This window comes from Danio rerio, chromosome 16, assembly GCF_052040795.2.
Source record: "Danio rerio strain M-AB ecotype USA chromosome 16, GRCz13ab, whole genome shotgun sequence".
Classification (NCBI taxonomy): domain Eukaryota; kingdom Metazoa; phylum Chordata; class Actinopteri; order Cypriniformes; family Danionidae; genus Danio; species Danio rerio.
In genome coordinates, this window is record NC_141036.1 from 10,665,627 (window position 1) to 10,683,616 (window position 17,990).

General features: G+C 37.8%; 1 protein-coding gene across 13 annotated transcripts in view; it reads right to left on the reverse strand.

The window, feature by feature from the left end:
* Window positions 1-15,115, reverse strand: part of flot1b (flotillin 1b) — a 28,823-nt gene extending 13,708 nt beyond the window's left edge. For 4 of the 13 annotated variants that reach the window (XR_015510212.1, XR_015510210.1, XR_015510219.1 and 1 more), the window contains exons 1-6: window positions 15,001-15,115; window positions 14,223-14,277; window positions 6,554-6,629; window positions 2,859-2,949; window positions 2,629-2,772; window positions 2,047-2,166 (exon numbers count right to left, since the gene is read on the reverse strand). Coding sequence is in view for 5 of the 13 variants with exons in the window: in XM_087285063.1 (XP_087141189.1) it covers window positions 2,047-2,166; window positions 2,629-2,772; window positions 2,859-2,949; window positions 6,554-6,629; window positions 14,223-14,265 (474 nt within the window). In the remaining 8 variants the exon portion in view is untranslated. 13 annotated transcript variants of the gene reach the window in all.
* Window positions 15,116-17,990: the final 2,875 nt, after the last annotated feature.

A 17,990-nucleotide genomic window follows, 5' to 3' on the forward strand; every position in this document is an offset into this window, starting at 1 on the left:
TGTTCTCTCACAAAACATTTATGTCAAGAAAAAACACTGCAGTCTATTACAGTATATTTCAGTTACCTCACAAAACATTTGCATTCTCTTACAGAACATTTGTATTTTCTACCAAAAATATAGCATATTCAAAGACATTGTGTTAAAATCATTTACATACTCCTGTTAAATTATTGCGTTCTCTTGAAAAAACTATGCATTACAGAGGAAAATCTAGCATTTCCTCGCAGTCCAAAAAAATGTGGATTCTCTAGCAAAGCATATGCAATATTTTAATCTGTTTGTGTTCTTGCATAAACAATTTGTTAAAGTGTTCCCCCAAGAAATGTTGTGTTAAAAAAAAACACATTCTCTGGCAACCATCTGCATTCTTTCACATAAAGCCTGATTTATACTTCTGCTTCAAGTGACCGGCGTAACCCACGGTGCATGCAACGCGCTTCCTGGATGTACAAGTGGCTCAAACTTGCTAATTTTGAGGCAGGAACCGGCGAATGTGCAACAACTTTAACTATGAGGTAAACACAAAACAAAACTTTCCATCCGGAGCTCCTTCACGGGACTCCACACTTGTAAACAATCGCTCCATCAGGCTCACACCATTCACGCAGCTCTTGGTCCCGCCCAGACTCGTCAGCGCTACCAAGCTGACCAATCACAGAGCTTACACTACGCGTCGTTGCGACGTGTAGTTACATTTTTTGAGAGGTGCACGTCAGCTACGCCGACGGCCACGGCGAAGGGCTATGCGTCAGCGCCGTAGCATACGCTGGCATTTGACGCAGAAGTATAAATCAGCCTTAAGTGTTGCGTCCCCCTGAGAAACATGCAATCCCTTACAAAACACTTGTGTTTCATTCATTCATTCATTTTCGATTTAGTCCCTTTTTTAATCTGGGGTCGCCTCAGTGGAACAAACCGCCAACTTATTCAGCACATGTTTTACGTAGCGGATGCCCTTTCAGCTGCAACCCATCACCGGGAAACACTCATACAATCTCATTCACACACATACACTATGGACAATTTAGCCTACCTATTTCACCTGTACCGCATGTCTTTGTCTTGAGGGGCAAACTGTAGTTGGGGTCTGCATAAATTTCCGAATAAAGCGTGGGAGCGTTCGGTAACTGGTTTAATTTTGGACGGGAGCGGGCGGTCTAACAATATTGCTCCCGACTCCCAAGCAAGTAAGCACATGTATGTATGTGTGTGAATTAGACAGCGTGATGCTGCGTTTAGCTTGTTTGTTGATGTGTGTGTATGCGCGTGTGTGTGTGCGCATGCGTGGGTGTGTGTGTGCGCGAATGAGAGGTGTGTGTGTGTGTGTGTGTGTGAGTGTGTGTTGTGATGCCTATGTGTGTGTGTCACTTGCTTGGTGCTTATGTTTGTGTGTGTGTGTTTAGACAGACAGCTTGTTATCGGCTGCCTGGAATCTGTATTGCTGGGTGGTTTTTTGTTTTGTTCTCCCCCGCTCGTTAGCGGAAGCGGGCGCGGTGGGTAGAAAACAGGGCGGGGTGGGCAGCGGAACAGCAAATGTCAGGTTCGGTCTAAAACCTGGCGGGAGCAGGCGGGAGCGGGATTCAAAATTTAGTCCCGCGCAGATCTCTAAATCGAAGCACCAGGAGAAACCCCACGCGAATGTGAGGAGAACATGCAAACTCCACACAGAAACGCCAACTGACCCAGCCGAGGCTCGAACCAGCGACCTTCTTGCAGTGAGGCGACAGCACTACCTACGGCGCCACCGTGTCGCCAGGCTTGTGTACTGTTTTATTTTAATTTTAAAAGACATAGAGCCCCTAAATTATGTTTGTTTAGAGCAGGGGTCACCAAACTTGTTCCTGGAGGGCCGGTGTCCAGCAGGTTTTAGCTCCAACCCTAATCAAACACACCTGGACAAGCTAATCAAGCTCTTACTAGGTATACTTGAAACACCTAGGCAGGTGTGTTGAGGCAAGTTGGAGCTAAACCCTGCAGGGACACCGGCCCTCCAGGACCGTGATTGGTGACCCCTGGTTTAGAGTGTGAAGTACATGGAATCACCTGATCGTCATGCACATCTTTGAGTGTGTAACTGACAACACCAATCCCCATGTTGACCAGGTCAGAGGAAGCCACCTTAAAGACCTGCTCTGAGAACTTTTTACGGTCCTGGTAGATCTCCTGTAGAGGCAAACACAGACAAACCGTACAGTAATCAGATAAGAACTGTATTACAAAAATGTCTTGGTCTCCAAAGGTTGCTTGCTGATTTTGGCAATAAAACCCTCCAGGTTCATTTAAAAAGGTTTCTACAAAAAGTTTTCTTCTTCTTGTCTGTGTGTGTGTGTGTGTGATTTATTTATTTATGTTTTAATGCCATATCAGCAGCATTGGCTATATTCATGGCAAAACATATACTACAATACAATATATAACATGCAATCATATTGATTTCTTAATAAATATTCATTATACAAAAATAATAGTTTGATTAATGATAAATATTCTACAATTCATCCAGAAGTCTTGAGAGAATGATTCGACATCTTGTGTGTACAACCTTATCATGTCTATTTTCAAAATGTCAACTATTTCTTACATTATGTACATGTGTGTGATATAAAATACAAATGAGTGAAATACCTCCACAGTCAGGTGGGCGATAATGGCTCTCTGATGTCCCTCAAGGGTCTCCAGGGCAATATTAGCAATCTCACCCTCGGACTTGCCCATGAACATCTGACAAGCGGCGGCCAGCATTTCTTTATTCTGACCCTGGATCTTCACCTGCGCGGCACATAAGCATCAGCACTCAATTGAAACTGACAACAACATAACGTAACAGGGAATTGATAAGTGTGTGTGTCTCTAACCTGGGCAATGCCAGTCACTGAGATTGGGACACCGTGTCTGGTGTAGACCTTGTCACTCTTCACGTTCAGAGTCAGAGTATTGAGAGTGATCCTGGGTGAAAAAAAAAAAGCAAACAAGTGAAAAAGTAGCCGTTAAAGGGGTGGTCCAGGATGTAATTTTAAGGTTTGGTTGTGTTAATAAGATGCAAAGCAATGTGTGCTCATGTTTCACTTGAAGGAAATTGCGTTATTTTTTCATAATTCTCATTTTGATTATATACAGCTACTTAGCTAACATGAAATCGACTGATATATTTCCTAGTTCCTCTGAAAGGCCCGCCCTCAAGTGACTCTAATTGGTCGTGTGTCATAATGTGCTGCGATTCACGGATCGGCTCCACGTCACGCCCGTACAAGCATGCGCATTTTCAGTCAACCTCATGTTCGCTCTCTAAAATAACATCTGACAAGTGTCTGTAATGATTGAACATGGGGTGTGGCTCCTTTAAGAGTGTGTATGTGTGCCATTGTGTGTGTGTTTATGTGTGTGCGTGTGTATACTATTAACTATCTGTAACACGAGAAGCGCATGTGTGCGGAACCGATGTTTCTTTTTCTTTTTCTCTGATGCTCGGATTAAGTTATTTTCTGTAATTTACAGAGACACTGACAGGAGAATAAAGCACAAGATGTGGGATGCGACCTGTGTGAGCCTTGATTGATTTTTCTGCTGCTACACGAGCTAGAAGAGCTCTCCTGTATTTTTTAACTCAACACATTACACGACGTCTTTCACATATATTCAGAATATGCCTGTGTAAGTAACATGAATTGTTCACATATCTTTTGCGAGTTCATTACCTGAAATGTAGAATGCAAGAAAAAGCTGCCCTTAGAGAAACACTGCAGTCGCACACACATAGAGAGACACGCACGCACTGGAAGTGTGTGTGTGTCTGTGTGTGTGTGTGTCTGTGTGTGTGTGTGTGTGTGTGTGTGTGTGTGTGTGTGTGTGTGTGTGTGTTTACAGCAGTTTGACTGATAGATATGAATTTGTAGCTAAATCGTTAGCGGTGGCGAACAGCATTTCCCGTTTTTTACATCTTTGCTACAACATATCGTTAAGGCTAGACACTGTACATGTCATGATCAATTTTAACAAATAAAAACAATTACAGGTCGTGGCTCAGAGTTCATAGCGTCTGCTTGTTGTAGCTGCTCTATCTTTGAGGAGATTTTAACCGAATCCAGCACTGAACTGGGAGAGATTCTGGTCGCTGTGTTTAGCCAAATCATGCTTGCTATGTATTTTATAATTCTCTGGAACATAATTAATATTGAACTGTAAGAACTTCTGTCTCTGTGTCATGTCCTTTGGAAGCCCAAATACAGAAACAGAAGAAGCTCTGTGGAAATAGCAGGATGGCATTTTCTCCCTCTCCTGTAACATTACATCGCCTCTGGCCATGGCTCTTAGCTGCGCAGTGTGTGTGCGCGGTAAAGGTACGTTTGTGATCTCACAAGGGTCGGAGGTATTTTTTGTAGTTCCCAAAATTCGTTCATTGTAGGCTTTGCTAAGCTAACTATGTAAATACCAATGTCTTATTTTGCATTAAGCTTTGAGCATTTTACATTCCGAGATGTTGTTTATGTTCACACAGCTACATTACACATCAACTAAAGTTTAAAATATGATATCGTAGTGGACCACACCTATAATGATGATGTTTTTAAAGTTGCAATAAAGATGCAATGGTTGGAATTGATTGGATTGTTGTGTTTTTTATTTATCAATCTCATGTAAGAGACAGTTTGTGTACAAAAAAGAGATTTCTACTAAAAACCATCAAACCTAAACTAATTTTACAGAGCTGATTTGTGAGTGTAAACATTCACAGTATAATTTTTTTCAACCGTTTCATGCTTTATAAGCCATACAAAAATGTTACTGTACATTTTACAGTGAGCTAAATACTGCAGCGGAACTTAAACTTGCATAAAAATATAAATGTAGTCGCACTTGGCTATTGGAGTCTTTGGGCCCTATCATACACCCGGCGCAGTGTGGCGCAAGACGCGGCTCAATAGTCTTTTGGTAGTTTCAGCTTGGCGCAAGAGTCGTTTTGAGGCGTTGCGCTACGATGTTTAAATAGCAAATGCATTAGCGCTCATTTGTGCGCCCATAAGCGTTCTGATCTAAAAAGGAAGGCGTTCTGAGGTGCACTGCTGGCGCGTCGCTATTTTGAGAAACTATAATAGATTTTTCATTAGACCAAAACAAACCCAGTCTAAACTCCAGCACAGAGTTGCGCCTCACTTACGTACTGCTTAACACGCACAAGAGAGCAATATCTTTACATATGAAAAAATTTAAATATTAAGGATATATATATAGGATATAATAAGAATAGATATAGGATATAAATATAAAGGATTAAAATATTACAAAACATATTATTTTCTAGCCTACATAAATATGAAAAATCACTGCTTTTATGTCTTCTTCATCTCGGGAGGCTTTTGCAGTTCATTCATAACAATTTGCATTTGTATAACGTTATTATTATTAGCAGTATTATTTAATATATCCATATTTATATTTGTTTTATTAAAAACAAGCTTAGATTTGCCCTCCTGTCAGGTTTTAGACCATATGGGGCATGGCAGGTGTATTTGGAAATAACTCAGTATTTTGACCACACTTGGTCATTATTGTTCATTTATTCGTTTGCTAGAAATTAGAACTGAATTTAGAAATAGTTTTGAAACAAATCTTTGCGCTTAACAAACTAAATTAATTATTTATAGGCTAATAGATGTCTGTGCGTAAAGGTTTCCCTTTCCAAGAGCGAAAGTGAAAGTAGATCCATTATCTCTCATTCTCACGCAGTAGATGCTCTGTTTAACTGTTTGCTTGTGAAATGCTCATTTTTTCCACTTAGACTTACTTTGCGTCCTGTAAATAGCGAATGCGCTCTTGGCGCGACGCAGCTGGGTCTTAAAGGGAATGGGAGATGAGACTCTAACTGGTTTATTCTCAAAACACACCTATAACTCATTAAGAAAATTAACTCAACCCTTTTAGACCATGAGCCTTGGCGCAAAGCGCATTTTCCCGTCCGTAAATTAGCTAAAATGCGCTCTGACACGCCCTGAAAGCGTTTGCGCCCTGCGTTTTGCGCATGGACCGTCAAAATAGAGCCCTTTAAGTTTATCGTATTAATTTTTGCAAATAATTTATAAGTCGCAAATAAGGCTAAAAAAGGTCTCAAAATAGAGCCCAATATGGACAAATGAATCAATCCACTCACATATATAGTATCTCTAGATTATGCTGGGGAATTAATCCCTCAAAAAACCTGACTAATGAGACTCAAAGTGGGTGTGGCTACCATTACAAGCAGAATTTGATAAATGATGCTGTGCAAACTACTGCAGAGATCTACAAAAAGGTAAAAAGGTTTTCTTTAAGAGCTTTTTCTTTAAGTGATTCATCAATCCTGTCATGTATACATGGAGAGGAATGTAAACAGCAAGAGTCTCACTGCCCACAGAGCGTTGCTTGCTTTAATTCCCATCATTCATGAGGCCCGTGACTCTCAGACTGCATTAGACTCGCACCGTGACGCTTGGTTAAACAGAATGATTCCTGTCCATGTGTTTTCGAGCACTAACATGTTCTAACAATCAGTCTCCTATTGTAATTTGATACATACCTCTGGATTTGCTGAATGCAAGGAATAACAAACACTCTTCCACCAGCAATCATGAGAGGAGGAGCGCGGCCACATCCTGAAAGACACAACACACAGAGAGGGTTTTGTTGGCCGATTTAACATCAATACTTCATTTTAAAAATCCACCAGCTAGTTGTTGGATGCATGTCCTAAATCTTTAATTCTAAATCTTCTGTTACATGTACGTTTATGTCACGTCAATAGTAAATATAACAGTGTTAGGGATGATCTGATATTTAAATAAAGATAACGTGTTTTAAGATAGTTTGTTTAAGAGTTTATCAATAAAAACAAATCACATTTAACTGTGTCATTTATTTATTGGTGCTGTAAAGCGATATTTCATAAAAGCATGGGTATCTAGGAAATCCACAGTTAAATAACCAGAATCAATTAATGGTGAGTTATTGTGTATTTATGCATAATATTGTTAAAATTTATATTTAAAAAAAAACTTTTCATAAGCCAGAACCTTTGTGTTGTTAAAAAAATTTTAAATAAATATTTTACAGTTGTTTTGAACTTTATCCATCAAATAATGTTGAAAACAGTCATTTGTTTTCAAGTAGATGAGAAAAAGATAGAAATGTTGAAAAAATAAGTAAAAATTCAAACTATTTCTGTAAAATCAGCTAATACTAAAGCCTGAAAATACAGCCGCTGCAAAATTAGCATTACCATCACAAGAACAAATTAGATTTAAGATAGATTTCAATAAATAAAAATTACTTGTGTAATGCTTTACTGATTGTAATTCACACTTCCTATCTTTTACATGCAAAACCTACACTCACTGGCCAATTTATTAGGTCAAGAAGATTTGCTGCAGTTCAAACCAAGCATCAGAATGGGGAAGAAAGATAATTTAAGTGACTTTGAACGTGGCATGGCTGTTGGTGCCAGACGGGCTGGTCTGAGTATTTCAAACACTGCTTATCTACTGGGATTTTCACGCACAACCATCTCTAGGGTTTACAGAAAAAGATAAAATATCCAGAGAGTGGCAGTTCTGTGGATGCAAATGCCATGTTGACACCAGAGGTCAGAGGAGAATGGCCCGACTGGTTCAAGCTAATAGACAGGCAACAGAAACTCAAATAAGCACTCGTTACAACTGAGGTATGCAGAAGAGCATCTCTGAATGGATAACACGTCCAACCTTGAGGCAGATGGGCTACAGCAGCAAAAGAGCACACCGAGTGCCACTCCTGTCAGCTAAAAACAGGAAACTGAGGCTACAATTCACACAGACTCACTAAAATTGCACAATAGAAGATTGGATAAATGCTGCCTGGTCTGATGAGTGTTGATTTCTGCTGCGACATAAAGATGGTAGTCAGAATTTGCCGTCAACAACATGAAAACACGGATCCATCCTGCCTTGTATCAATGGTTCAGTCTGGTGGTGGTGGTGTAATGTTGTGGGGGATATTTTCTTGGCACACTTTGGGCCAATTAGTACCAATTGATCATCTTGTCAACGCCACAGCCTACCTGAGTATTGTTGCTGACCATGTTCATTCCTTTATGTCCACAATGTCTGATGGCAACTTGATGGCAACATCTTCTGATAGCAACTTCCAGCAGGACAATGCGTCAATAAAGCGAGAATCATTGTACTCAACTGGCCTCCACAGTAACCAGCCTCAACCCAATAGAGCACCTTTGACGTGGTGGAACAAGAGATTCGTATCATGGATGTGCAGCTGACAAATCTGCAGCAACTGCATGATGCTATCATGGACCAAATATGGATCTCAGAGGAATATTTCCAGTACCTTGTAGAATCTATGCTGCAAAGGATTAAAGCAGTTCTGAAGGCAAAAGGGGGTCCAAACCGGTACCAGTAAGGTGCACCTAATAAAGTGGCCAGTGAGTGTACGTTCAACATGATTTACTTTTATCATCAGGACACAAAGACACAAATGTAATCATTACATCACCTCATTCGATCCTCCAATCTAAAAACAAATCACAGCACCAAAAGTTGCTTCCTTTGAACTGCAACGTGTCGATTCCTTTCCAACATTAGCAAAGCCACTCATGAACCCACTTCCTGCCATTGCATGTCAAGTGTTTACAGAGAGGGCGACAGAGACATAATGAAGCTGGTGACATATTTTCTGCCCCTGTGCACAGCGCAATTTGCCTTCATTAACCTTGTTGTAGCAAATGTGAGCCTGCTGGGGTTTTTCCTTCTCAACTAAATAGTGATCTTAATGTGTAACCACTGACATTTATCTAAACAAAACTTCACCTGTATTACAGTGAACTTTGTGTCTGTTTTGACCTGTGAATGAAAGTCACATGAATAGCTCAAACCAGTTGTGCATTTGCTCATTGTTGAAAAAGAATGCAGTTTACACAATTTCATTGATCCTTAAAGTCATTGCAAAACTCCATGGTTTCTTGCAAAAATAATAGCTCTAGTCTAATAGCTCTAGTCTAATAGCTCTCTGTATTTATTTAGTTCAATCCGCAACCTATGCAGCTCAGTGAAGAGTTGTTTTAATTTCATTTTAACAACAAATATTTACAGTATATTTTGTTTGCTCATTGTAAGTTTCAAGAATAATAATACAACCTGATCCCTTGTTAGTCCTCTTTGGTGTATCTCTTGAACCTGATTTGACAGTCCGTGACAGCAAGGTTCTTGCCTTTACCACAATTCTAGCCAGACGTGCCATACTTTTAAAATGGAAGCAAACTTCCCTCCCTACACATGACAAGTGGATACAGGACATTTTTTACTGTATCAGACTTGAAAAGCTGAGATGCTCACTCTCTGGCTCACTATATTACTTTTATAAGACTTGGGATTCCTTTCTTGATTACATCAAAAGCCTGCTTATTACACCTGGTGCTGGCAACCTGTCGCATTTACCATTTTATCAGAAGGGTTTATTTATTTATTTATTTATTCATTAATTTTTATTATTATTATATATTTATATTTAAATTCATTATTATTTTTTTTCCATCTGTATCCAGTTATTCTGATGTCATGTTCGTATGTATTTAATTTTCTTTATTTGGTATTTATGTATTTATTGTTTTGTTAAGTTAATGAATGAGAGGTTAGGGGGTTGGATTAATAATGGAAAATACATTACTGTATACCTTTCAATATTTAATTTGTAATGTCATACAAAAGACAGATAAAAAGATTGAAATAAAGAATAATGATATCTCAAGTGTACAAACAGTGTTCTAAATCATGCTAGATAAACACAAGCAACACACAGGCTGCGTCCGAAACCGCCTACTACTTAGTAGGTACTGCATTTGAATTTAAAGGTACTACTCGGCCGTTAGAAAAGTACGTTCTATACAGTATGAATGTGAAAAGTATGAATGGAATTCGGACGTACTACATCCGCCATTTTGACATGTGCGCGCACACACACAACAGCATGTGCTCTTTCGCGCTTTTAAATATATGAATGATGTGCATCCCATCCTGCAAAAGTACATTACAGCACATGCTTTTAGTCACTTTCACGTGGAACTGGAAAGGAGGCGGTATATGATGGAATAATCGTTTATCTTGATTAATGGTTTTTCACAATCGTTAGAAGCCGTAATCGAAATCGAAACCGGATTTTCGATTAATTGCACAGCCCTAACTACATGTACACATATGTCTGTCCAAACAGCTTGAAAAGTAGATTTTTCATCATAGGTGCCCTTTAAAGTCTCTACAGATAAACAATTGTCATCTGATAACATTAAAAATAGGGCAATCCACAAGTATATGCTTAACAGTTTGATTTCTGCTGCAATACTGGCATATTGGGGGTTCTTCTCCTTTGAGTAAATGTTCGTGTGTGAGTCTCGTGTGGCCCTGTGAACTGTAGAGTCCTTGCAAAATTGCCATGTTTAATATCTGATTCCTTTAAAAATCAATAATCTCCACTGCTTGATTAATATGTGATATAAAGTGGGTCTTGGACCGGACAAGAAACACTGCATTAAATTCCATTTTTTCCTAGCATGTCTTTAAAATGTGGAAACTTTTTTTACCCCAATATTGTCAATGGAGTTTCTGCACTAGCCTGCTGCTACTGACAGCGCTTGTGTTTACAAAGTCTTTCATCTTGTTTTAGGCTTGAACAATTCAATGAATGCTTAAGTCTACTTAACTGATTATATTCTAATTACGGATGCTCATTTTGGTTAATTTTGACAAGCGACAACCACCACTCGTTAACTATAAATGTTAACAGATTAATATTAAAATATTACTTAATTTTAAAAAATAATTTTGTGCGACACATAAAATATTAAATATTTTAAAATATTGATTAATTTTAACAGCATACAGAACACAACAGAACATAATAGAGCATCTTTACGCACCTGCTGTGTTTTCAGCAGCATAGAAAAACAGAATAAACTAAACAAAATGAATAATTTATATCCTGCTCTAGATCTTTTTTACTTAAATGCCAAATATAGATTACAAATTAAAAACACTGACTGAATCCTTTTCAAGGTCCGGCATAGGCTGTTTGTCCAATCATGTTTTTTTCTTCCGTCAAAAAAAAATATTAGGCTACCTCAAATAGATTGCTTCATGGTAAATATGAATTTTATTAATGCTCCGCTGTTAGTATTAAATTACAAAAACTCTCTCAACATTTTTAATAGAAGTCATTAGTTTAAAGATTGTGTCTTGATTATGATTATGACTTATTTCTATGACTTATTATTATAAATGTCTCACTCATGGTTCATGTGTGCGTGCGCTGCGTGTAATGAAAGAAAATGACAATGAAACTTAAGACTCATATGTTGACTTTTTGTAAAGTATAGGCTACTACATAAGATATAACAATTTTGTTGTTTACATATGAAATTGCATTTATTTGTATACATGTTTTATAAGCTGTGAAATAAAAGCCTCAGTTTGGAGCGAATCAAGAAAAACTCTGGATTTGTTTGATTGGTAGATTAGGCTATTTAATATTTTATATAATATAAGAACTATTAATAACTTTAATTTTCCAAATGGAAAAAGGTTGGTTTGTTGGTGGTAGCCTATACACTATATTGGCAATAGCATTTTTGTTGAGTTTATGAGGCAGTTAAGGCAGAACAGGGGTCGATCAGCATCAGCGCTGGTTTGTCAACTTATCTGTGTCAAACTGTGACCAGAAATATCCTTCTTTCATATTGCTTCTTTGGCAAAATACATCTGCAGGCATGAGTAGATGTGTGTTACTGTAGCGCGAGTTAACAAATATGTGTTGCACATTTAGGGGCCGATCACAGCGAGCGCTTTTCCATTCCAAAAATGCGAGACACACCACACTGCCATTTGACAAGAAAAAAAGAAGCACTGTGCTAGCTGTCACTAGGAAACGACTGAATCAGCTGAGCCGTATTGTGCGCGAGTGTTGCTGTTAATGTTGTTATAATTGTAATTTTTTGTAACATTATGATATTCAAGATGTGTAAAGTCATACAGCACTGCATAACTTGAAACAGTGACCACAAGTCTCTCCTCCATCATTAAAAGTTTGCCATAGACAACCCAAACACTGCTGTCACCTCAAAGGAAACCCCGCCGCTTTCATTTGATTGAAGACAGAAAAAGACACGACTGAGGTAACATGCTTTTTCCACTCGAGCGCACACAGAAAAAAAAACCTTACGGCAGTTGGTAAAACATTTAAAAGATGCACCTCTGAATGCAAAAAGTACGTTCGCTTTGATCAGTCCCTTATGCAGCCAAACTTTAAAATATATAAAATAATTTTAATCGTTTAACTGATACAATTAATTGGTTACAAACGCACTCTTTTGGTTAATCATTTATTTTGAGCATCACTTATTCTAATTTAAAAAAAAAACAAAACATGCTATCAGTGGGGTAAATTATTGTATAGACCAGGGGTCACCAACATGTAGCTTGCAGGCACCAGGTAGCCCGCGAGGATCACAAGTTTTTAGGGCCTATTCTAAAAATAGCTCACCATAGCAGTAGCTCACCATAGCGCCACTTACCAGTAAGCTGCATCTAATTTTTTTTATCTATTCTTTTTAAACCACACTTGCATTGGTGTCATTTTGAAATAGACATTAAGTTATGTATAAAAGTAAATGTGAAAAATATTTCATATTAGCTAGCTGGTCTCCACAGCAGTGGTTGTGGGTGCAGTAAAGGGGAGGACATGATTTAAAAACATTGCAGAAAAAGAAAAAACATCATTTTTACAGTGAATAGAAGGAGGAGTTCTTTTTTACTTCATTTGACGATGGCAAAGCATCACAATGTTGAGAAACATTTCAGAACGTGTCACGCAAGCCAACGTTACCATTTTAACTGCCCAGGGCAGCACACTACAAGTGAAAAAAGTCCACGAACTAAAGGAAGGTTTGAGCAAACAGCAGTCTTTTTTCATGAGACCGGTGAAAACCCCCTAAAAAGCAACCAAAGCCTCATTTAGAGCTACTTTTTTTTTTTGGAAAACAAGGCATTTTCAGACAGGAAAGCAAAACTCTGTTTGAATGTAATGTAATGGAATGTAATCTCCACTCTCTCTCTCGGGGCAACTGCAATGGTTAGAGTGTCGGCTACAGTATGTTAAAAATGCTGCAGATTTGGTGATACATACAGTAAAATCTGAAAGTTGATTTATGTTACACAATTGATTATCTGTACAAACATGGTACATTGTTGTGCATGATTAAAAATTTTAGAGGCAAGTGAAAATATTGTAGAAGTGATCATTTGAAAACGTAAATACGTGCAGAGATGTATAGAAATAAAGTGTTGCATGATATTTCTGTTTTCTACCTTGTTAAATCATTGTTGACAACTATTATGAGAAATTGTTAACATGACAAGTAACTTCACACAGATAAATATCATTCATTATTAATAATGACATATAATTAAAAGAAAATTGAGCAAATTTGATGTTTGAGAAGTGTGTATTAAACTGGTAGCCCTTCACATTAATCGGTACCCAAGAAGTAGCTCTCAGTTTAAAAAGAGGCTGGTGACCCCTAGTATAGAGTTTTTGCATGAAATGCAAAATTATCCATTATGCTTTGGCTGTGCGAATAGAGAATATGACGATTGCAATCGGTTTGACTTACTTTAAATTTCTGTAATATCAACAAGCAATGGCACCATTAGTGAGACAGCACAATCAAGACTATGCTATCAACAACATACCAAGATATGCTAGCAGCAAATACTAAATGTAGGAAACATTGATACACTGAACTTTGTTAGCCGTGTGCTAAAACATACCATGCTAGCACTGATAAATCAAGTTTACACACACCACAAGGGTTTTATATCTTCCTAGAAACATGTTAAAGACACACAACATTTAAAAACATGCTATGAACATGCTAAGGGATTATTAAGCTGCTAGAAGTGTGCCAACTCATGCTATATGTGAAGAAAAATAGTAACTATTTTATACTGAAGGATTACTCTGAACAGTTTCAGTTCAATATACAAACCTTCGGACTGTGATTTCTCAAGCAAACATTAAAGGTTTTCTTGACAAGCTTTTTAAATGTAGTTCATTTGTACTTGCAGAACTCCACGGGTTGTTGGTCCTCCTAACACATTCCTTTCTATTCATAAGTCATAAGCGTGTAATAAAGCCCAACAGATGCAACATACCTGAAACCACCATCGCCTCATTGGGACCACAGGTGTAAAACATCCTTAATTAGATCTAAAGAAAGAAAGCAGAAGCATTTTAAAAGGCACCAGTCACTAGATCGACACATGCTGGGAATATTTTAGATATGACATCTGAGTAAACACAGACTGAGCTAGATAATCTCCTGAGTTCAGTGGTGACTAGTTTATGCCTCTCGGTCTACTCTTGCCTTTGCCTTTCTGTAAAAGAGCGGTTCAGGACGGTTATTTCAAACACAGACCTGGTAGCCATATTTTATATTTACACTAACTTTAGTGTAAAAATGGGCATGATAATAATACTATGCAAGGTAACTTTCCAAATATTATATAGCTTAAAAAAGTAAATACATCGTTGAGTCTAAATAGTTATTACGTAATCATTCCCATATAATCGACACACTTATGAAGACCTAACTTACATTACATGAAAACCCACAAAACCGCAAAACTACGTTAACGTACGGGGAAAAAATGTGTATGCCGATGAAAACGCGATTAAAAAGAGACCCTCTCTATATTATAATGAAATGTACATCCAAAAGCAAGATTACTAGTAAAACAGGCACGAGTATATGCATTTAACAAACTTATCCGTGCCCGCAGACATCAGTGTATTTACAACAGAACAGGAAATGCATGGCTACTCCTTCGCTACGGCTATGCTGCATTTCACGCTACTAAAGTTTACTCTGGTGTTGGGAATCACAAGTCTACACATTCCGCGACACTTAAATATAAAACGATTTGTTCTTACCGATTGCAGATATTTCGTTAAAAGCGAAGTAACTCGAAATGCGACTCGGATTGTTTAAGTTGTGTCAATGGTAAAGAAAACTCGCCGTAATTACGCAGTCTCGACCACGCCTCACAAACACTCACTGGCTGCGTCTCAAAACTTGGTGGAGCTCCCTTCCGGGACAGCAGTTAAAAGCGTTCAAGATGCAGCCTGTGTAGGGAGTTCACAAGGATTTACGATGGTAAGGGAGTAGAGTAAAATATACTTTTTTATTGAACAGCAAATGGTCAGCAATTATACAGTATAATGAAACATTGAAAACTATAGAAGGAACAATGCAAGGGGGAAAACAATAAAGAAAAACTAATTCAATATGTTAAACAAGAAATACATATAAAGTAAAGCTTAAAATAAAATATTAAGAGTGTAAGTAATTCAAAATGAAGTACTAATGAAGTAGTGATGTTACAGGGTAATTTTAAATAGGGCATGACAAGATAATGTTTTAGCCTTAGTGTTTCAATAGTTCAATTGCTTTAATTCTTTTATGAATACCTCAAAAAGCGATTTATTATTAGAGAATTTACATTTATGGGTGTGATATTTAGCAAGTAAAAGTAGAACACTTTCTCAGTATTGTCTGTATCAATAAAACAAAATAACACATTTTCCTAAAACAAAGAAAAATTAATTGGAATATATAAACTCACAAATCACAATCACAAATTTGCAAAAGTTACCCCAAAATATTTTTAAATAGGAATACCAAAATAAATGTACAGTTGTTTCACTTTGTAAATTACAGGAAGCGCACACTGTGTTAATATCCGATTCAAATCTTTTAAAAATAGCTATTCGACTCTACACCATAACTTTTCAATCCAGGTGGATGGGGCAACCATTACTGCATCCAAAATGGTGAAAAGCCTTGGAGTAACGATTGATGACCAACTACACTTCTCTGACCACATTTCTAGAACTGCTCGATCGTGCAGATTTGCACTCTATAACATCAGAAAGATCCGACCCTTCTTATCTGAACATGCAGCTCAACTCCTTGTTCAAGCTCTTGTTCTCTCCAAACTGGATTACTGCAACTCTCTACTAGCTGGAAGCTAACTCTATCTAGCCTCTTCAACTGCTCCAGAATGCAGCAGCACGAGTTGTCTTCAATGAACCTAAACGAGCACATGTCACTCCGCTGCTAGTCCGTTTGCACTGGCTGCCAGTTGCTGCTCGCATCAAATTCAAAACTCTGATGTTTGCCTACAAAGTGACTTCTGGCCTAGCACCTTCTTATCTGCACTCACTTCTGCAGATCTATGTGCCCTCCAGAAACTTGCGTTCTGTGAATGTACGTCGCCTCGTGGTTCCATCCCAAAGAGGGAAGAAATCACTTTCGCGAACGCTCACGCTCAATCTGCCCAGTTGGTGGAATGAACTCCCTTACTGCATCAGAACAGCAGAGTCACTCGCTATTTTCAAGAAACGACTAAAAACTCAACTATTTAGTCTCCACTTCACTTCCTAATCTGCAATTGCCTCTTTGAATATCACAGTAACTGTACAAAAAAAAAAAAAAAAAAAACTAATACTACTAATACTTCCCTTCTTAGACTTTACAGACCTGAAACTTGCCTTTAGTACTTATTCATTGTTGCTCTTAGTTGTGTAAATTGCTTCCTTGTCCTCATTTGTAAGTCGCTTTGGATAAAAGCGTCTGCTAAATGACTAAATGTAAATGTATGTAAATGTCTATTTAATGGGTAGAATCTGTGTGTGGCAAAAGCCAAACTTTTCTCCAGTTTGAAATATTTGTAAACTTGCTCCAATAAGTAACATGTGATTTTGAGACAACTTCTATCTAAAAAAAAGCATAGATTAATTTGTTCGTTGAGTTTGGAACAAGACTAAACTTTACCCACTGTTGTTTCAAATGGATTACAAAGAGGTGGTGTGACACATGGAGTTCTGTTTAAGCCTTTAAACAGTGTGCCGTGACCCTTTTCACAAGACTGATGCATCCTGATGTATATGATGCATTATGGTCACCATAATCTTAAATCCTTAAAATATTTTAATATTTAGATTTTTTTAAAACATATGTATATTTATTTACATATATGTGTGTATTATATCATCTTTTTATCTTTACAAAAAATGAATTACTACTGCTTAGCGAGGTGTTTCTAATGCACAGTCTATGGTGCTGAGAGTAAATCTGAGATTATTCTCTCTTCTGTCTGCTCTTATTAGTTTCATGCAATTTTTTTTTTCCTTTTTCTGAAAGCCTTGATAACTTCATCAATGAGTTTTTCTTTTATTAATTCAGCAAACAGGTTTGTAAAAAATATTTGCTGTACTCTCAGATTTACTGACTGCAACACATCTCTGGGAAACATCCACACACACACATGCACACACACTCATACACTACGGACAATTTAGCCTTCCAAATTCACCTGTACAGCATGTCTTTGGACTGTAGGGGAAACCAGAGCACCCGGAGGAAACCCACGCGAACTCTGGGAGAACATGCAAACTCCACACAGAAACGCCAACTGAGCTGAGGCTCGAACCAGCGACCCAGCGACCTTCTTGCTGTGAGGCGACAGCACTACCCACTGCTTCGCCCCTATGTTTATTTCAATTCATGTTAATTTATTTAGCGCTTCTACAAATTACATTGTATCAAAACAGCTCAACACAGAAGATTACAGTAAACTGAAATCATGTCAGTCCAGTTTTCAGAGTTGAAGTTCAGTTCAGTTTAGTTCAGTGTGGGTTTAATTTCAATGCTAAAAGTCAAAACACCGAAAAGCAAAATGAAATGAAATACAAAGAAAATCACATTTGCTTGAAGTCAATATTAAAATTGACATTTTAGAAAGGTAAGGGGGTCCCTTGCACAAATATGTTCTTATTTGGGGGCATTGAAAAAAAAATGATGTCTGCAGAATTGTTGCTAACAATTTATTTCTGTTGAATTTAAATAAACAAATTAAAAT